The sequence below is a fragment of the Sphaeramia orbicularis genome, chromosome 6, assembly GCF_902148855.1.
Source record: "Sphaeramia orbicularis chromosome 6, fSphaOr1.1, whole genome shotgun sequence".
Taxonomy (NCBI): Eukaryota; Metazoa; Chordata; class Actinopteri; order Kurtiformes; family Apogonidae; genus Sphaeramia; species Sphaeramia orbicularis.
In genome coordinates this window covers 20578846-20601590 of record NC_043962.1, presented here as the reverse complement: position 1 = coordinate 20601590, position 22745 = coordinate 20578846, and the positions used below count along the sequence as shown (strand labels likewise).

At 38.8% G+C, this 22745-nt stretch overlaps 1 protein-coding gene across 1 annotated transcript in view; it reads left to right on the top strand.

Moving 5' to 3' along the window:
- brsk2a (BR serine/threonine kinase 2a) overlaps positions 1-22745 on the top strand; it is a 202212-nt gene that overhangs the window by 117154 nt on the left and 62313 nt on the right. Inside the window, 1 exon segment of the mRNA XM_030137601.1 lies at positions 6723-6817. Coding sequence (XP_029993461.1) covers positions 6723-6817 — 95 coding nt within the window.

Genomic DNA, 22745 nt, shown 5'->3' with positions numbered 1-22745 from the left:
GCCTTATCATAGTACACATTTGAGATCCCTGGTTGGTACATTATGCTTCATTTTTTATATCAACATAACAAATGCACAGTTGGAAATGAAAAGAAAACATCGGTAAAATGAGAAAAAAACAAAAACACACACACAATTGACATCTCACCCACCCCTCCAACCCCCCCTCCCCATCCCCACAGCCACTGAGACAAATTGGTGCACTGCTACGCTGTGGACTTTTGCTTATGTAGTGGATCTTAACTGTCTGGCCCTTCTATCACTACTTTCCAAATGTTTTCAAATTCTTCCAGTTTTGTCATTAAGTGTGTATCTAATCCTTTCTAAGTGAAGGGTATCCATTATTGTTGTTATTCAGGCCTTTAAAGTTGGTGTCTCTTTTGACTTCCACAACAGGAGAATGAGCTTCTTTGCACAGAGAAGGCCATAGGACAGGAGGTGGTGCTGTGCCTTCTGCAACCTGCAGTAAATGTCACATTGTTTTTAAGCATTGCATAAGGGACAGTATGACTTGCACCTACCAGTTGATAGATATGTGGTCTTGTGTTGGAATCCACGTGTGCTGTTATGTATATATACTTTTAATCCAAAGGTCTAAAGGAAAGTGTCATTTCATCTTTTACAAAAAGTTGCTTTGTCAAAAACTTCAAATAGATGCTGCCATAACGAATATACCCTGACGCCCATTAGAGATGTTTTTTACGGCAGATGTCGGCAAGTTCAGTCGTGATAACATGAAACGCAATCACTTATGAAGAGACAGTGAAATGAGACAAAAGCTCATTATCAAACCCGATCTGGCACATGATACAGTGATGCAGAGCAGGGTAGTCACCGCCAGAATATTGCTCAGCTTTTGAACTTTTTTCCACTATTGGTTCACATTATTATTAATTAACTCTTTCCATTGGTGATTATTTATTAAAAAGGTTTAATTTTTTCCTTCGTTCTTGTTTCTGTGACTTTATATCTAAACTTTCTCTTTCCTTCTTGTTCTAAAAAACTTACACTGATGACTCAATTAGCACAGCTTTTATTGAATGTTTTATGAACTGTATTCATGACCAATTTGAAACCATGACTTTAAAGTCATGAATTAGTTTTCCACACACTGAGTCAAAGTGCGACTCAGCTGTGATGCTCGCTGAGCCATGGACCAAAGTTCTCATTCTCTGCCCTCCTCCAGCAGTCTATCCACATTAGATCATTAATCACAGGGGCTCATGGAAACTAAACAGTGCAGACTTGGGATGGAGGCTAGGGGTCAGTCAATGGTGGCCCCTGCGGTCCATAAGTCCCTGGCCGGTGTCGTTATTCTGACATTGTTGTGAAGACGAGAGCTTTTGATGCTATTGATTTGGAGGAGGGTGAGGAACAGGAGAGATCGATGCACTTGCTGATTCAGTGGTGTTACTCGCACGGGTCACCTGCACAGCCATCGTCTTCCATATGAGTGTTAGTGAAAATTATTTAAGTGTACAGTACTTGACAACATTTCTGTGCTGCTGGTTCAGTTAATAAATTATCTTGTAGCACTTAGTCACACACAGTGCCTCCCTTCTCTCCGGGGAGAAGATACAAACATTGCTACAAAGCTTTATACGAGTTTCGACTAAGCACACTGTGCACACATATTCCACTGTTTTACTTCTTGAATTATGCAACTACAAGATATCAAATTAAAATGGAATGTAATCCATATGCTCACACCACAATCATGCACAGAGACTGAACAACTGCAAAAGTAATCTGCTCTGTATTTCTCCTGTGAGGCTCTGATCCTTTGTGCTCTCACTCAAAGCCTTCTGTCTGAAGCTCTGTTCAAAGGCAGACTACCTGCTCAGCCCAGCCAGATTCAGACGAGACCCTGGTGTCTTCCTCTGCATCTCCTAAACACCCCTCCCCCCAGCATCGCAACTGCAGGCTCATGTCAATGTGTTCACTCTGAGCTGAGGCTTTTCTGTGGGGCTGCATCACAGACGGGGGTAAAGGGGCGCAGGGAGTATTGCAATAGCTTACAGAACACTAGAGGAAAGGGAGAGGGGTGTCATTGATTTGGATCATTAAAATAGAGGTTAACCAAAATATTATAATCCCAACTGGTCATCCCAAACTTATGTCTTTTGATATATACCATAGGACTGATCCCAAACTCCAGTTCATGGTGTCACAGACTTTGAGTTGCATCCCAGTGTTGGCTACTTCCTGTTTGCTACAGAAAATTACCCACAGTTCATTACATTGTGAAGTAAACATGGGCTTACTTGGTGATGGGGAATTTTTCTGTGCGCATGTGTAGGAAGACTCTCAGAAGGCTCTCTGGACATATTACACAGGAATCATTTATTGGAACAAGGTTGTGAGAACTGGAAAAAAATAAGACCACTAGAAAGTGGTCACTTTCTCTGATTTTACCATTTATAGATGTGTGTTTGAGTAAAATGAACATTTTTGTTTTATTCTCTAAACTACTGACAACATGTCTCCCAAATTTCAAATAAAAATATTGTTATTTAGAGCATGTCACATGGTCAAAATAACAAAAATATGCAATGTTTTCAGACCTCAATTAATGCAAAGAAAACAAGTTCATGTTCATTTCTTTTTTTTTTGTCACTTAAGTTTTTATTGAATTTTTTTACACATATCTGACAAAACAATAAAAAACGAACAAACCAACATTGCTTGGGTACATATACCTATTTCAACACATTTTTATCCAGTCTTTCCATCATTCTTCGCTCTGTAAACAGTCCATTTATTCCACTTTTTGTCCATTTGTGCTTCCTGTAGTCGCAGTCTATGAGCCACCCTTTCCATTGTATATATTCCATCAATGATTGCGATCCACTGGTCCTGTGTTGGTGGTTCTCTCCTTCCCCAGTTCCTTGTAATAGCTTTTTTGCAACCACTAAAAGTATCTTAACCAAGTATATGTTGTTTCCCACGACATTTCCATCCGATAAGTTACAAAACTACAGAACATCACAGCTCATTGGAATCTCAAACCCCATTATTTGTTTTAGTACTCATATTCATTTCTACACAACACAATACTAATGTTGTAACTTGGGCAAAGTTCAGACGTCAATATTTGGTGGAATAACCCTGATTTTCAATGACAGCTTTCACGTGTCTTGTTTCTCCACCGTTGCTGTTGGATGACTTTATGCAGCTCCTGCAGAGAAATTCAAGAAGCTCAGCAATGTTCCATGGCTTGTGACCATCCATCTTCTCCCAGAAGTTTTCAAAGTGGGTTCAGGTCTGGAGATTGGGCTGGCCATGACAGGGTCTTCATCTGGTGGTCCGTCATCCACACCTTTATTGACCTAGCTGAGGCCAGGAGTATTGACCTGATAGAAGAACCGGTCCTCAGAGTTTGGGAACATTGTCAGAGCAGAAGGCCAGTAGTTTTCAATAGTTATTTTTTGATTCCAATTACTTTTGCGGTACTAATAGCACTGTTTTTGCCTATTGCAAGAAGATAGGGATGGCTGCAGTAGTGGTTTTTACTTCTTCTTAAATAAGACATGGTTCAGGTGCTTATTAAGTAGAATAAAGTGTGCTTGTGTTGGAATTCAACAGACATAGGAATGGACTGGCTGTCATACATACAGACAGACTGATTTCACAGGAAATTTCAGTGGTTTCTTAATTTTTTCAAGAGCTGTATATAGTACAAACACAAAATGGAGAAAGTATCCATGATGTGTCTCAATGGTCAAATAGTGTAAATACATTTGTTTGGAGATTGAACCTGGATGCTCTAATTGTTGTGGTCTTTTTTTTTTTTTTTTTTTTTAATTTTTTTTATTTTGCCTATCGTAAAATATGGAGATAAAAATAAAATATTGAAAAAAAAAAAAAACAGTGTAAATATACGTCTAACCTCATTCTGTGCCAAACCCTGAAGACAACATAACAACTGGCACACATATGCACCCTCCTAAAGCAGACAGAAACAGATAGTTTGGGCAGAATATGTCTATGAACCTTGGTCTGCAGATCCAACTGGAAGACAGAGGTCATAGCAAAGAGTGTAGACAGCAGCACACCATGACCAACAGCCTCAGAGCTAAGACATGGCTGAAACTATGAGTTACATTAGAATTTGTCTAGTACTGTATTAACAAGGATTTAAGATGGTGCACAAATACACATCAAATTGGAGGAATGCAAGGATATGCTGACCTTGGAAAAGCACACTTAGATGTGCAATAACAAGAGCTGCAAGTTCAATCAGATAAATTCAGTGTCCTTGAATCATAATGTGTTCTTGCAGGTCTCTCAATTACTAACAGTTAATGACAAAAACGTGTTGGTATAGTCACTACGACCTTGACTTTTGGCCATTGAAATCTAATCAGTTCATCCTTGAGTCCATGTGAACATGTGTCAATTTCAGTCTTCCTAAGATATTGAGTTTTCAACATCATGAGATTTACACATTTTGGAACTACATGTAGGGAGGAACTGTTTACACTAAAAAATCTGATTTTTTAAAAAATTTTTTTATCACGATTAACCAAGTTCACTACCCAAGTACAATGTAATAATAATAATGATGTACAGTAATATGTCCCAAGATGATAAATTGCCAACATGGGGCAGTGTTCATGGGCAGCGATTTGCCATTATAGTTCTATTAGTTTTAAGCCGTGATTTTTATGTATAAGGTATAAAAGAAGCTTACGTCTTCCGTCCTTGTGTATTGTATTCTTAACTGCCTTGCAAGAGTTCATTTCTATACACAAAGTGGTTGTAAAATCATAATGTGCTATGTTTCCATGCATATTTCTCTCTTGCTAATGCACACTCCGCTTACAAAAAGCCGCTGGAGGAAGATGGATTGTGAGCCAAATAATCCAGTTAACTTTTCATGTGTTTGGAGGCAGATATTTTCCTTTAATGTGTTTATCATGACTTATGAGTTTCTGTATAGCAGCCATTAACATATGATTACCATCACGGGCTAATGGGTTTGTCTGTTGTTTCCTCTTCTAGTCCCGTGTTTCATCCTTTTGTCCTTATCATTTCACATATTTATCTCACTGCTTTCAACATATATCTCTTTTTTTTTCCCTCTCTCTGTCATTCTGTTTTCCCCTCTTCCATTTTCTGTCGGTCTTTTCTCTCGCTGTCCCTAATGCTTCTGTCGCTCCATGTGTCTCTACTCTCGGCCCCCGCGGCCCCTCAGCTCCGAATGCCAGAGCCTCACTCCCACACAATGCTCTGGATTATTGTTTAATTATCTGTGGCCTGTCATTTGAATAATGTGCAATCCCTGACTTTCAGACTCTTTTTCCCTCAATGTGGTATTTCCTATTTACTTCCATAATATTTCACTCCTTTCTCTTGTTGCCAGTGCTAATATTCATCCTTCAAGTCACTCACCACTTTGACGTTTCTGTGGCGTCAGAACACTTTCCAGCTTTCCACCACCTCCTCATAGCTTCCTGAATCTCCTCTTTTGCTGGTTCATTTCGAAATCAACCTGCAAGAGAAAGAGAGAGAGAGAGAAAGCCCACGCTTCTAGTTTTAGGTTTTGCTCATGTCAGCCCGCCAGTTTGCCGCAGGACATTATTTTACTTCTCTCCACCAGCGTCCTGCTTTCAGAACCTGCACAATTTTTGTCTTGGGCATATTATAGAAACGTACTTTCTTCATTTCACCATTTTCATCTTTGCCAGCAATATTTATTAGTGAATGGTTTTGTTTCAGTTTGTTTGTCTATGTCATGCAAAGTTATTTCTAACACATGTTCAGCTCTTTGATACTTGAAGAAAATGGATTGATGTTTTCTTCATGGTTTCCCTGAATCAAATGCTTGCAAATACAGTATTATTTTTCCGCTGTGACTATACACTCTGCAGGACATCCCTGCTTGTGTACTTGTGTATTTGAAGGCAATTATCTGCCCAGAGTTGCCAGGGGGTGTTAACTGAGGCAAAATAGGGGACATCTGGATGTGTAGCGAATCATATGATTTTTAACTTGTGACTTATGAATTCAACATTAATGCCAATGTGGAGCAGAACGTTGGTGTCTTTTCACAACAGGACTAGCTTGTGTAGTGTAATAAACACCCCATGATGTATGACTTTTACTGGATTGTGAAAAAAGTGTTGGATAAGAGAAATGTGACAACCCAACTTACTCTGTTACTTCAGTTTTTCTTTTTTTTTTCATCTCAGGTCAATGATGATCCATCAATAATAGCAAGGATCTTTATTTTTGCAATGTCTTTGGAGTTACCGCCGCACTTTATTGTGTGTTTTAGCTAACTCAACACAACTGCATTATAGCAGTTTAGTACATTATAGCAATCAATAACATAAATGGCCCTTTCACTTACTCTCTTTATGACTCAAATAAACCCCTGAGGGCAGTTTACTTAAGGAACTGCCTACACTTTAGAAGTTGTTACGAGAACTGTGTACATGAGGTCACATAATTTAACATCAGTGTGGTCAATGCACATTAGCTGTTATCCAGGAAAGACTCTTTATTTTCCACACTCACCACTTTAATTCAGCAGCCGCTACAATAATACAATAGTCAACTTCCCACTGATGTGCTGACCAGATACTTGTATTCAGTACATCTCAAATGTTTCGGCATGCTTTTGCGGTGTCACTTTAATACATATTGCCTCATTATTAGACATCTAAGCAGCTTTTAACCCATCGAACCTAATGAAATGTTTCCCATGTGTTTTGCAGGATTGGTCAAACTTGGAGTCCACTGTGTAACGTGCCAGAAAGTCGCCATAAAGATTGTCAACCGTGAGAAGCTCAGTGAGTCAGTACTAATGAAGGTAAGTTCACAGCCCTTACTCTTTTAGAGTCTTTTTTTGTATATAGATTTAAAACACACACTTAGTTAATATCAGTTAATGTAGAAGTTAATCAGAATTACATCTACAGGATATTTGGGAATAAGCTAATTTATTAGTAGTTATGACTAGGGGTGTAACAGCACAGAAAAATTTCAATTCTGTACATTTTCGGTACAGGGGTCTTTGGTTCAATACATTTTTTTTGGTACAGTGAAGGAGACCAGTGAAGGGGGTGCGCTCCATAACTACCTGTGAGACAAAGGACATTTCTACAAAATATTATTCAGTCATTTGTGCATTAACAGGCACCCCACGTTATGTATTTTTGAATGTTCAGTGTTCGTTTATGGCAAACACTGTAATTTACTGAGTGCTTTTGAACACCTCACAGTATTCCCTGAGGTGCTGTGAACATGACCTCACAATAACACTGTAGCAGAAGCACAGTGAAGGAGAAGGGGAGCAGGTTCACTTGATTTTGCCAACTTGAGTTAAAGAATAAAAAACATTTTGTATAAAGGAACCTGTGGACTTTTTTGTTCCACAAATCTGCAACATATGTAAAACCGACAGTGAAACTTAAAATGCTTTGAATGTCCGACCCGGCTTCTGTGCCTCTGTTATACTCTCTGTTGTCGTGTTTTGTTTCTTTTTGCGGCGGCGCTGAGAATTTGCCACTGCTGAATGTATATAGAGGAAACCCTGCACATTGGTTCTGCTTGTGTCCACCCTACTTCCCAAGTGTTTGCGTTCCTCTCTGACATGAAATTCTAGCCGACTGCCAGTTAGGCCATCTAAGCCGTCTTAAATAACTCGTGTGAATGAATCATAGGACAGTGAGTGTTAGTGACAGATGCCCTTTAAAACATGGTGTTTGGATAAACCCGGGTTCTATATCTTTAGTTGTAACTAGAGCTGCACAATATATAGTTTGAGCATTGCCATATTGATGTACGTGTGTGCAATAGTCACATCACAGGTCCTGCAATGTAGGAGGCAAATGAACTCAATGTGTTTTAATCTGATTTCAACTTGGGTACCTGACCAACACCCACCAATCACAATTGTTCTTAATCAGTTTGCCGAAGCAGACCACACCCCTGCACATGGAGAGAGTTGCTCATAACAACATTGAAAAATGTGCAACGAACAAGAGAAAATCACTGAAAACAAAGACTTGGTGCCAAAAAGAAAAGTAACGTCAGTTATCTGGAATTATTTCCGCTACAAGAAGGATGATACTGAAACACATGTTCTGTGGCGACAGTGGACAGTGCCTTCCACCTGTTGCTACAACTAGACATAACACAACTAATTTGTTTGACCACTTACGTTGGCACCACGCAACTGTTATAGCCTCCTGAGTATTTTTTCATATTGCAATTTATATTGTAGAGTTACAAAAAATTGTACTGTCAGTTTTTTCCAATATCGTGCAGCCTTAGTTGTAACTATTCCAAAAGTGAAAGTAAACATTTCTCCACACTCTTTTCTCTAGTTACCAACATAGTCCCTTTTGGGAAGGATACTGTAAAAATACTGCTAGGCGTATTTCTTCTGTTCCTGCTTAGTTGTGTGTTTATAACTGCTATGCTAGAAAAATGGTCACTTGCATGGATAGAATAGATGTAAAGAATATGGAGAATGAAAGAAAAAAAGACAACGCAACCAAACAAATTGTCTGCTACAGGACACATGCACAGGGAACCATGCTGTAATTGCTTGCTTATGAGCCCAAAGTGGATGGGTTTGCTCACCGTAACAGGCTATCTGCAAATGGAAAATCCCTTCTTTTTATATCACATCTGAGGCAGCATCATTAAACTGTAGATGAAAAGCTCTCCCTGCTCACATACAGCGGCTTGATAAACAGTCCGTATTAATCAGAATCTTGCTGTGTCAGTGTCTCCCCCCTAATTCTTTCTCCATCACTGCTGTCCTGCTTTGGAGGTAGCCCTATTTTTATTCCTTATTTGGCTCATCATGCAGCTCAACATCTCACAAGGAAAGTGCAGGTCATTTCTGTTGCCTCCGTGCTGACAAAACTCTTATTTGTTATAGCAGAAGTAGCCTCTGGAACATGTGACAGCAAAGAGGAAGAGAGTGTGATAATGTCCAATCCCAGGTGTTTCGGACCGTTCTGCCCTGTAAAAGAAAACGAACAGATGCCAAACACTGACAGGTTTCCGACAGGACCAAGGGTTTCGCTGAAGCTGCAGTTCAGAACCAATTACTGAACTCAGCCATTGTCGCACGTCTCTCAACTGTTGGCTACTGACATGCATGTGTGTGTGTGTGTGTGTGTGTGTGTGTGCATGTATTCTGGTCATGTACTGTATGTGCTTAGAGAGATTTAATTATGTGAGAGTCAGACACAATGGAGTTCTCTCACAAAAGAGGCACAATTTAATTTTGTCAGTCGTCGGAGCGCATGCCAAAATGATAATATCATCATTTTAGGAATATTGTTAAATATATATTTATAGTTAAACTTAAAATTGAATAAAATAGCCCACGCTTTTTTCTAACTTGGTAGTTTATTTGTTGAGAAGCTTAAAGGTTTGTCTGCATGTGTGTCTACTGCTGTGGGCTTGTGTTGTTAAAAGGAATGCTTGTATAAAACAGGTGTGTGTTGCCTGTAATATTCTTCTACATTTATTCCAGTTTTGGGGCACATTAGACATAACAGCGGTGTCACCAGCACTGTAAGATTACACATCCGGTTCTCCTTGCAGAAGTTCTTGTCTTGGCTGGACAGGTGTTTTCTGATTCAAATCCAGGAGCCTCACATATTCCCATTATGTTGCACTCCACACTCTATGTGTCTATTCTGCAGCCTTCCTGTGTGGCTGTCACACTGTCAGAGTGATCGGGCTGCACTCTACTGCTAGGCTCAGACTGTGAAATGTCACCTTTTAATATGCTAATGTCTCGGGTCCCTGCGGTGCCATTAGGGGAGAATCTGATTCTCCTGGACAGGTGTGTGTGCGTGTGTGTGTGTGTGTGTCCACCACTACTAAGGACACCTATATATGCTTAAGTATATAGTTAACATGCATCTATTTACCACAAGAGCTCATAATGTAGTGTGTACATGTGTGTTCAAGACACATTCATATATTAATATGTGCTCTAACACATTCCACCATGACACACGACATCCTTCTACGTCTGTCCTTCCTCTGACTGGCCTTGGGAGTCAGAGGTCTGTGAAGGCGAGGAGACGGGTTGAATTAATTGTCTCAGCATATCTGTAGATAAGTCTTTCCTCCACTCACTGTATTGAACTTTATATAACTACTGTTGAACTTTTTAGTCCACAGCCCCACGGGCTACGACACCACGGACCAGAAAGACATTGAATTGTCTTGGATAATGAATTTGTCTATGAACTTTATGTCAGTTTGTAACTGGGGAATGAGCCTTGACTACTTCAAAGAGCAAGTGCAGCTCAGTGTTTTTCTTTTTCTTTTTTTTTTTTTTTACAAGCAGAAAACCTAGCAATGGAGTTATATGAATAATAATGAGAGTCTCTGTCTGTAGGAAGTGACTGACTGTCATGTTTCAAATGATGAGAGGAAAACAGAAAGAAAGAGAATACACAGTATGTGCACATATGACAGTGTGTCAGCAGACACCGAGGCCAAACTGAATGGAACAGGGTGGAAAGAATATGAAGATCTAATCCAGTAAGTGAAGCCCAGAACCAACACTTTATGTGTGAGCGTGTCCCCGTGTCCCGAGGGAGTAGTTAATGTTTCAGAATCTCAGCCAGCCCTCTCTAGCTCTGCCTGCCATGTCTCTATGCTGCAGGGCCATGAGGTTAGGAAATGCAGGGAGGGAGGGTAATACTTAGGAGAGAGATGGACAAACTGTGAGAAACCCTGCTGAGACAAGATAACACAGAAACCTTAGTGGGTACATCACATCTCTACTCACATATCCTGTTAGGCACAAGTATATTGTCTCACACTGTTAATGTGACATTCAGACACGGTCAGCACATCTGCAGAAACTGAAATAAAACATGAAAGAAACCGATCACACATATGAAGGAGATAATGATGAAAGTCTTTATTCAGTCATCACATAATACAACCACTGTCAACACTACAAACATTACCAACAGGTTAGTGACTGAAAAGGCACAGGCAGAAGCATGCTTATATTAATGCCTGTCCTACAGAACAAATTAAGCTACCCAGCGTTCAATATAGGAAAAATAAAAATGCAAACAATCAAACAAACAAGCAAAAACATAAAGAATTGAAACTAAACTAGCAAAACAGAAAACATAACCAACCAAATTAATGGTAATTTAATGTAGAGTAGAAAATAAATTATTTACTTATTAAATATTAAATGTTAACAATTGTAACCTTCAAAAATGGCTCTACATACCATTAAAAAAAAAAAAAAAAAAAAAAAACAATAATGAGCCACATATTCTTAAATCCATGCTGGCAACAACAGATATATATCTTCTTTTAGTCTCTTTTCTAGCTTTTTCTACAACAAATTTACAAACATCTCAGAAATCATATTTAGACTTATGTGTTGAGAAGAACCTTTGTACACAGACAGGGAGTAACTTTAATTTTGCTTTATACATTATTTGCATTATTTTATAGTATATCACCATAAAGATGGGTTATGCTAAAGAAAAAACAAAAAAAAACCTTCAATCTCTTACGAGTCTCTAAGAGCTACTTTAATTACTTAAATGAAGTGTTTAATAAAGTGCTTATATGATATTGACCTTACCCTGTATTCCTCCTCATATATTACATTCCCCTGTGAATGGCTCCTCTCGGCCTGAAGAGCAAAGTGCAACTGCCCTATGCATTAAAAAACCATGAGCCTCTTATTGCTATGTTTCCAATCATCTGGGTTAAAGCACTGAAAATCATATGGTTGATATTGACCAGAGTGTGGCCATTGCAGTTAATAAGACCACCATCTGACAAGTTTCCATAAGAGCAGAGGAACCACTGTGCCACATTTCATCCTGTATTACCTACCATTATGCTGAGTGGAGCAACTTCTCTAATCCGCAGTTTAGTCTCGGGGTGAGTTAAATTGTTGCTAGCCGCTAGCACTAACAACTATCCAAGGGAGGAGGGTATCTTTAGCATGCAGCAGTTGGTAGTTGCTGTTGATGCCTGCTCTGTTCTCCCTCTGAGCCAGTGAGCTGGTGGTGGCGGCTGCTGCTGTTGGGATAAGGACAACTAATTAGCCAGAGTGACTCTCTCTCCTCCTGAAGCAGCACAACTTCAAAGTCACTCTACTGTCCCCAAGCTGGGAGAGAGAAAGGAAGAGGGTGAGAGGAGAGAGGAGGGATGGAGCGCAGGATGAAGGGAGATAGAGGGGAGGGAAGAGTGTGTTCGAAAGGAGGGTGAACACAAAGTTAGAATAGTTTGGAAGGATTTCGTGTGAAAATGATATCTCTCCATAGTGACACTGTTTTTTTTTTTTTTTTGATCGCTTTTTTTGCACTGTGAAGTTACTTGCGGTTTGCTGACTCTGTCCTTGATGTCAGTCATAACGTTTCAGATGAGAAGTGTGTGTGTGTGTGTGAGACAGAAAGAGAGTTTGGAGTTGGAGAAGTCTGCTGTATAATTGCCCCCTGAAGCAAATAATTGAAGCGGTACGCTAAGGACACTGCATGTTAAAAATGAAAATGACAAGGCCTTGGTGCAGCCAGGGAGGACCTCTGCATTACAGATGGCCTGAGATATAGGTGGAAAAATCAGTATTTCTATGTATAATTCAGTGTTAATTAGAAAGCTTGATATTGTTTGATTTTGTGTAGAGCTGCAACCGATTAATCGACTAGGTGCTTGAAGCCAATGCAAAAATTTCCGATTCGATGAATCAACTCGAATTGATTGAAGGGAGATATTCTATTACAGTTTTCCTGAATTGAAGCTTCTTTGTGCGTCACAATAAGCGTCCATGTGAAGCACAACAGTGGAACCAGTGTTTGACAGCAGAGAAATGAAGGAAACAAAGCTTTAATTCAGGAGAATTATGGTTGGATGATTTTTTTGGATCATTTTGAGTCGATTAATCGGTTGCAGCTCTAATTTTGTGCTTTCCTGTTCACTTCTAAGTAGTATTACTATTTGTTTAGCTTTACAATCTGTAGTCTTAACAACAACACCTAAGGGAGGTGTTCAATGAGACCGAAGATCTGAACTCACACCATCTAGAAATGACAATTTAAGGCTAAAAGAAAGCAAAGGCTAAGCCACAGAGTATGCAGTGGGCGGGTGAGGAGCAGAATGCCACGGCCGCAGATGAATCACACAAAGTCTAATCTTGTTATCCCGACACCTCTGTGACAGCACTGTAGCTTTCTTTCTCCGCCATCTCTACTCTTCCCTCCTAATGATTATAGATTGGTCATTCTCTCCCATCTCAGTTGTGCCGCCGGTGGTTTGATATAGAAATGCCTCGAACACGCACACACGCACCCTCTTTAACTTTATGTTGAGTGTAAACACGTCGCCCTCCTCCGTGCACCCGTACGTGTGTGCGCCGCAGAGTGAAAGCAGACACCCCCTAAAATAAATGGGTTTCATATGTTGTGCTCCTGCGCGTTGATCCATCAGCTTTGTATGGTGCTGAGCCAGAAGCTAGGGCTTAGCACGCAGTTTGATCTTAACAGGCTGACTGCACAGAAAAACTGCAGAATTACCGATTCTCTTTCTTTGCTGTATATCTGCTGCTTCTTTTACGTATTTCATCTAGTTGTGCATGAGTTAAAGAAAAACACATGGATACTTTGTTTGTGGATACATGAGAAAAACAAATCAATGAAGAGCAAAACTGTATTAATTCTGGTGTGTCCTTTGTGTATTATACTACACTGAACAAAAACAAAAGGAATAGCATCCAAACCCTGTAGTTTCTTTGATAATAGACAAGGTTTTTTAGTCAATATGAAGGTCAGTCAACATTTTACCTTCTAATTTGGTTTCCTATCACCACCTCCAAATCAATGTACACTCTTCTTTTTTTTTTTTTTGTCCAGCCTACATTGGGTGTCGATGAGGCTCAGCTGAAACGGAAATTGGAAATAGATTTTACCTGCCGGGCACAAGATGTTTGGAGCTTGTGAAGACATGTACGCTTTAGCCTTACCTGTATGACATTATGTTTCATGCTAAATACCATCGACCGAGGACTGTGAACACTTTAGTTTTTACACAGCACAGACTGGTAGTTTAGGATCTAATGCATCTGAGTCAGACGTGTAAAAGTGTCGGTTGCCGCTGCTCACTGCGGTGACAAAGCTCATCAAACACACGCCGCGTTGTTTGACTGATTTTTCCTCTCATATATCTTATCGAGATAAAACAGAGATCGAGCGCAGACAAAATAAATGAAATGGAGGATAGCACAACACAAGATGTAGCGGGATCCCCCATCGAGCTCGAAAGGAGACAGACAGACGTCTAAACTGATGGCATTTGTTTCTTCACTTCAAAGGAAACACCCGCTGCGTTGTCAGATAGATACGAAGGCTCTCTTTACTTTTTATTTGTTATTGCTTTGGTGTTGCGTTCAGTTTTGTGCTTTTTCCTTTGTGAGCGAGGGGCACATTTTATCCAATTCCTCTACCCTTAAGTGAGGTGATGCTTTCACAGGGAGATCAGCAGAGTTCCCCTTCAAAGTTTAGTCTCCTTTTTATGCCCGTTTATGTCTTTGTTTTGCACAGGGATTTTGTACTTCTTGATATTACCCGTGGACACTCTGATGTGTATTTTGTGGGCATTCCCCTCAGCAAACTGTATTGTGATCATCTTTTCTCCGTCTTGTTTATGTGGGATAGGGGACTTGTAATTGAAAAGGTACATCACATTCCCTCGGGCGAACAAATGTAGGCAATCTTCATTTTTTCATACAAATCCGTCTTTGTCATCTGTTTTGGTTTTTTTTTCTTTTCTTTTCATGTACTGCCTCTACTTGAAGACATAAACTTCTAATGCTCCATGTGAGTTTCTGTGTGTGTATATTTTCATCTTTGTTGGCATCTGCCGAACACCTGCGACAGTTGTTCTTCCTCTCAAATAATTCTCACAGGGTGGTTTAGAAAAAGGACAAACAGAAATGTTTGTAGTAAAGTACAGTCGCAGAAGAAATTATTAGACCATCAAAAGTCATCAAAAACAATGGTTATGCAATCAATAGGGGTGTAAGAAAATATCGGTTCTGCAATATATCTCGATATTTCCTTTCACAATACTGTATCGATATTAAAATGTACTGTATCAATAATTTCAGGTACTTATTCAAATGCAGGTATTGCAGAGATTCATTTTTGTTTTTTGTTTATAGTTTATTATTATTTAACACTCTTTTATTAAATAATGTTAGTTCCTTTGTTGGGTTTGCACAAAAATAATGTTATGATGTTAGTTATGAACTAAAAGAATATGAACATTTGAGCAGGATCTTAAACTGTAATGTCTGTAAAACATAATTTAAGTTTTAACACAGGAAGATTTTGTGATATAGCATTAGATCCTGTTCTGACCAAATAAAAATGTGTTCAGTATTTGCACAGATTTCTGGTGTAATTCAATTCTTCAAGGAAATAATAATTAAAAAAAAAAAAAAAAGAAACAAACAAAAAATTGCCTTTTTTACAGTATCATGATATATCGTGTCGTGATCCTTGTATTGTGATTTGTATCGTATTGCCATATTCTTGCCAATACACACCCCTACCAATCAAGTACTAACTCCTGTGTGTATCATGTGACTAAAGCAGATAGAAAAGAAAACACGGAATGCCTAAAAGCACTGTTTTTGTCAGTACAATGCCATAGATATTGATGTAAGAACTGAAGTGATTTTGGTTATTATCAAGAAAACATGGAAAATGGATAGGTATCAGCTCTTAAATTAAACTCTAATGAGCTATTTTTGTTGTTATCATTATATTTGTCCAAACAAATGTACCTTTAGTTGTACCAGAGATAAAAATGAACAAGAAATTGAAGAAAACAAGGGTGGTCTAATAATTTTTTCCACGACTGTATGTACTTTTGATTCATAGTTGCCGGGCTCTGCAACGCTAACTACAATGTTTCATGTGTCCAAATACAGTATGTCTGTTTGTACTATGGCATCACCATCAAATAGTGCGTGTTTCTGTGAGTCTGTGTGTGCACTGTGTGTTTGTGCTCACATATTGTAAGTGAAAACGCTCTGATTGACAGCTCCTTGACCATTGTCTACATTCAGTCATTGTTTACTGTCAGCAAAGACATGCAAACTCTCTTTCACACACGTATGTTCCCCTCAAGGTTCTATCTGTCCTCTCGATGCAGGAAATGGTCCGTGATGGTGTCGCATCAGACAGGCAGGGTTGTGGGGTGAATCACAGCTTGTGGACAAACGTGACACAAAGAGCACTGCCAACAATGCTAGTTTCAAGTCCACTTACACGAACATGAGTCGTGTACACAAAGTAGGTTCTACCAACTGAGGGAGTTTGTCGCCTTTGAGCCAAGCACTGCTCTAGTGAGGCTCGAAAAAGACCTGCCATTTATTTTTTGTCAAGTATAATTTATACACATTTCATGCTCAGGTGTCTTAATGGTCTCCTTATGTTGGAACTGTAATGGAACGAGTAAATAGGTGATGTATTAACCATCACTATTTAGTTAAGTAATAGTGTTTGACTAAAACACATATTTTCATTTCATATATAGACATGTTAGAGGTGTGTACTCCTAGATCTAGAATAATGTCTGAATCTATGACTTTATATCTTAATTATTCTGCGCCAGACATTATGCACATAAATTTACCACTTTTAGTAGTAGCAAATAAACAAGGAAACTGGCTCTTTCTTGGCGGTGTTAATGAATTCTAGAAAGGTCCTGATATATATTTGGGCTTTTGCGGTCAATATGTTGAACATCTAAAGCGAACACCTTTAACTTCATCAGCTCCTTCATCTGCATCTCTCTGAGGACTGTTTGCTAATGACTTTGTGCTGCTAACACACACTCAAGAACACATTCTTTCCCACCCGCTCGATCTCTCTCACAAAACAGAAACGCATGCATTTTAATGCATACAGGCATGTTTTTGCACATATGTAATTTGCACTTTTTACACTGAATTTGCATTTGCACCACAAGAACAGAAGATGTTCTGTCTTTTTATGTGTTAAAAACACTCGCTCAATGTAAGGCTTAATTAAGAAGTGTGGAAAGTAAATGAACTTCCTGATTACATCAACAGAGCATTTCTGAGCTTATTTACAAAGTTTTGAGTTCATTTGGGTTTTTCAGTTGACCAGTGCTGCCTACTGACCTGTTGTCTGTCCAGTATCGACGACTCTGTTTGACCAAGTATTGACCAGGCTCGTGTCATTGAATAGGCCACGTATTCATATGTGCAGATAATTAGTGCAGTGAGTAAACCACTATTAGCTCATCACTGCTGTCAACCTCAATTATCACCCAAAATAGTCACCATCCATGACTCATTTTCTTTGTCTGTTGTTTATACTTTACTTTTAAAGTCACATCTCTTCTTCTATTTCAAAGGATCAATTGCACGGCCACAGGAAATGACTTTAGATGACAGAATTTGATAATCGGGTCAGAGATTGGGATAAACATCTTTATTTGGTTCATAAATCCACATGTACGTTGTGTTGTCCCACATGAAAGATGAAAAAACTTGACAATATCTTTGGTTATGGCTGAAAAACTAAGCTTGTGTTGCACTGTTAGTTAATGTCTTAGTCTTGCAATCGATGATATCTTGGGACAAAATTCTGACTGCATAAGGAATTTAGGTTGTCAGTGTAACAGTTCCAATGAATTATGAATGAAGTGATGCACTGATCAACTCAACATTATGCAGCAAAAACACTAACCTCGAACTTTCTTGGTAAAATTTGAATGTTGAGCATTTTCTTGAGTCACAGTTAGAATAGAATAGAATAGAATAGAATAGAATAGAATAGAATAGAATAGAATAGAATGCCTATGTTGTCATTATACATATGTACAACGAAATTAAAAGAGACAACTCTAGTGGTGTGTGTGCAAAACAGTTTAAAAGAAGAAGAAAAGTGTAAATATTAGGCCTGTAACGGTACACAAAATTTTCGGTTCGGTACGTTTTCGGTTTTCAAAGCCACGGTTCGGTTTTTTTCGGTTCGGTACAGGAAGAAAGAAAACCCCTCAAAATGTGTTTCATACATTTGAATTTTTGAACATTTTTCCCCCAATTTTTGGACACAATAGAATATAGAAAAACAGGAGTAATATAATTCTGCTGCTATAAATCAAATAGAAAATAAAATAAATTATTAATATGACTAAATGTATTTTAAACATTAGTATAACACTTCTCCCTGAAAGGTAGTTTTGAACAAACAACAAAAATCTAATCACAGTTCTGTCAGTTCACAGTCTGCATAAAAATATCAACCAAAAAATTCTGCATGTAGTTCAACATTAACAGGAGGGTAAACTGGTATTCTGTTTTAACAAACTGAAGAGCAACACTGACAACAAACTGAACCAAATTATTTATTTTAGGACAGAGAACAAACTGTTTAGGACACTTTGTGTACTCGTGTGTGCGCGTGTGCGCACACGCAAGGTGCGATTTGTCTGGGGGATGGTTTGTTTGTTTGTTTTTGGTCGGAGCCGGGGGGGTGCGGTCCGGTCCATAACTAACGTAACTAACGCTGGCGTGAAACGAAAGTGAAACTTCATTTTTATATACTTTCAACGTCCAACTCCGAGTTCTCTTCCTCTGGTATACAGCGTGCGTGAGAGACAGACAGACAGAGCTAGTGTGTTTTAGAACTACCGTAGCTCCCAGGGGCCACACAGCGTTCGTCTTATCTCCGTTTCTTTCCCCGTTGTTGTCTTTCACCGGGACCTGAAGTGATCCCAAACTGGACTGTACTGATGGTGGAGGGTCTTCAATCTCTTCCTTCCAGGTTCTCATCATATTTTTTTTTTTTTTTTACCTTATATCAGCTGCTATTTCGTATTTCAGGTCAATGTATGCGTCCTTAAATATGTCCGTGTGAAACTTGCGCGTATTTAAAGTTCCGCATCAAACAATGTCTTTCGTTCCTTTTTCTTTTTCTCAACAGACTGTGCCGTTTCGGTACAACTGTGTACCGAACCGAACAGGTGTGTACCGAAACGGTTCGGTTCGGTACGTGTACCGTTACAGGCCTAGTAAATGTATATACAGAATAAAAACAGGCATGTCACCAACCATGTCCCCTCTACCTCCCCTAACAGTGGATATTCCTGTGCACATGATTAGCATTTTTGTGACAGTACGGTCATTAGCTTCGCATCTTTATTTTGCAAGTGTAGCAGTAGACATTGATGTTCTGTGGTGTAAATTCAGAACGTATTGTCAATACACAGTCTGCTTAAATGTTGTACCCAAGTTTATTAGATCCATGACACACAAAGTGGCTAGCATAACCTATTCGGCAGCCGAAATCTCACAGTCTATAAGCCTTAATAGGGAACAGCATTAGATTTCAGTGGCCCACATTTACAACCAGAAATAAGTTGGCATGTTGTAGAAAATACAGGGGTTGGACAAAATAATGGAAACACCTTAAAACATCAACAAAATATAATTTAATATGGTGTAGGTCCGCCTTTTGCAGCAATTACAGCCTCAATTCTCCGAGGTATTGATTCATACAACTTGTGAATTGTTTCCAAAGGAATTTTAAGCCATTCTTCAGTTAGAATACCCTCCAACTCTTTAAGAGACGATGGCGGTGGAAATCGACGTCTTACTTGAATCTCTAAAACTGACCATAAATGCTCAATAATGTTGAGGTCTGGGGACTGTGCCGGCCATACGAGATGCTCAACTTCATTAGAATGTTCCTCATGCCATTCTTTAACAATTCTAGCTGTATGGATTGGGGCATTATCATCTTGAGGTGAAGGTGTTTCCATTATTTTGTCCAACCCCTGTATATGTAAAAAAAAAAAAAAAAAAAAAAAAGAAGCCGTGATGTCACAACGTTCCTTGACTTGTTTTTCATTGCAAACAGCATGAGGACTATATATTGTCAAACTACATTTAGAAATGTCAGAAGCATCTATTGACCATAAATGACTGATATTTGGGCTAAGTGAATATATGGGCTGTATATACTACACCACTACTGAGCTAAAGGAGCTGTCGTGTCTGTATTTTGTCTGTTATTTATTTTCTTTTATGTTATGTAGTATGTGAAAAATTGTTTTGTATGGTTATATTGTATGTTATTTGCATTGACTAGTTGTAAAAATTATTGTAAGGACCCCAGGAAGAATAGCTATAGCTACGCCACAGCTAATGGGGATCCTAACTAGAGAAAGGAAAATGTACTTTTTGATACATGCATTTTCTCTGAACTTTCTCACTGATTTAGGCATGTAAAATTCTAACTGCAAAAAATAAAAGGCTAAATGTTGCAAGTTAAGTACGGCATATATTGGCAGACTGCATGTAATAAACCTTTGGAAGTAGTTTTTCTCTAACTTGCATACACATTTCGGTTATTGCAGGTTTAGATTCATAGTATTACTTTTCTGATATAGATGTCCTTCAGATTACATTCTGTGTGCTTTCTCTCTAGTCTGCGATAACCAGTTCATTAATCTGTATCTTCATACTATCCAAGGTCACCTTACCACTCCACTTCTGTGAAATATCCTTCGCTGAGGGAATGAGTGACAGAATGGCTGAAATGACAAAAAGACACTTCAGAGAGCGGATACAAAAAGATGGCTGCCGAAGGGATCCGCTGCCTGCCACTGATAAATCACTCTGCTTACAGATGACGATTTCACAAACACACGCGTGCCAATACACACAGCCACACCTTCTCACATCCCTCCAGACCATCCCTCTCTATCCTACCTAACAACCCATACGCTTGAAAATGTCATTATTATACCCTTTGACCTTAGGGTGTGGGGGACCTCTGCCTTTACACTCTATTACAGCCAAGGTTATCCAGGGACATGTCTGTTGGTGTGAAATGATGTGACCTGCCACCGGTCTAAGTGGCAACCTGATGGATGTGTCAACAGTAGAAGCACAGACTACAGGCATGATTAGAGAGGAAAAAAAATGAGAGAAAGAATAAATGAGGAATGGAATAGACGGAAGAAGAGGAGGGGAATATACGCACTGGTCTTTGGTAGGAAGGGGTAATGAGGAAGATCTAAAAGGGTGGGAGATGGATAAAGGATAAGGACTACCAACCTAGTAGAGACTATGTCTACATTGATTTACATGTCTCTGGCATTGATCAAACTCCCCCGTGTAGGGAATTTACCTCCTCTTCACTAAGGATGACTGATACTGTGATTATCAGAAAACCCCGCTGTGCTGACTGAGTGTTCATGTGTGTTTATTTGTGACTGCACATGTCCACAGGGTGGAGGAAAAGGTAATAAACAGAGAAAGATGAAAGTAAGACGGAGATAGTCAACTTTTTTTTTTTTTTTTTTTTCAGTTCAATGACTTTGACTGGAATTAAATCATACAATTTTGATTTTTTTTTTTTTTTTTTTTTGGATTTTGTTTTGCTCTCAGAGGAACCAGCATAGTACTGAGAGATAAAACAGCTACCTAATGTGCATGTCTGCACCAAATACTGTTAAATCTCTCGCCCCAAGCCTGTTTGTCAATTCTTGAACCAATTTTGGATAAGCAGGTTTTTCTCACTTGTTATTATCATCTGGCAGCTAGACGCCCTGCCCTGCACACTAAATCAAAGGAGAAAACTCTGTCACATAGAACAGTGCTTATGAACATACATTAAGACTGACTGGTTTTATTCAGTTCATGATGAGTATTTTTTTTTATTTTTATTCATGAACTGTTTTTATGCTCTTTAGTTTTAGTAATAGTTTGGATATTTTTAGGATAAAATGATGCTTGCCATCAGATTTCCAAGACCACCATTCATTGAAGGTGTCATATTGTGCAAAGCCACTTTATTCTTGTAGGAAATGAACCATTCATTCATTGGTTGAAAATGAAAATCAAGCTGATTTTACCTGCTATTATATCAAATTTTTTTTTTTTTTTTTTTTTTAAACTTGTCTTGTCCAGCATTGTAACAGCAGAATGGTGGTCTGGCTGCCTTTTGGTGCTGAACTAATTTGCTTTGCCAAGGGAAACTTCATAAAGTATATGAGGCCCCCCTTGATATTGTACTGGCTTTATTATGAGTTTTGTTGTACCACATTTCGATGCCGGACCTGACAGACAAGAAAGAAGAAGGTGGCGAAGACCCTCACAAGAAAATATCAACAATACAAACAGTAGCAACTATAATGATACTATAATGGTAACAATAACTAGAACCAGAACTGGGTAAACTGGGCAGAAGAGAATGAAAGAAAACAAACAAACAAAATTACAATAAAATAAAATACATAAGACCTATTAAATGAGGAATAAAAGGAAAGAAAGCATGAACAGAATATCATAAACAACCGCACAAATAATACTTTTTAATTTTTATTTATTTATTTTTTTTTGTATTCTGTTTTGCATTGTCAAGTTTATTTTTCATTTCAGTTAACACAATTTCTCTCTCACTTTCAGTTTTAGTCTTACTCTTCATTAACTCAAATAACCTAACTTGAAACTAAGGTCTTTCACTCAAGCTGAGATATCAACTAAAACCATTTACATACACGTTTAGGGACATGCACACAAATCCATGCATACATATACTGTTACACCAGCTTGACAACCCTGCGCTCCTGGCAGAAAACAGTGTTTCTGCCCTACTGGCTCAGTGACCGACATATGGATGGAGGTGCCTCGTAGGTTGCACTGATCAGTGGAGGGTGCGTACAGTGTGTGTGCAGCA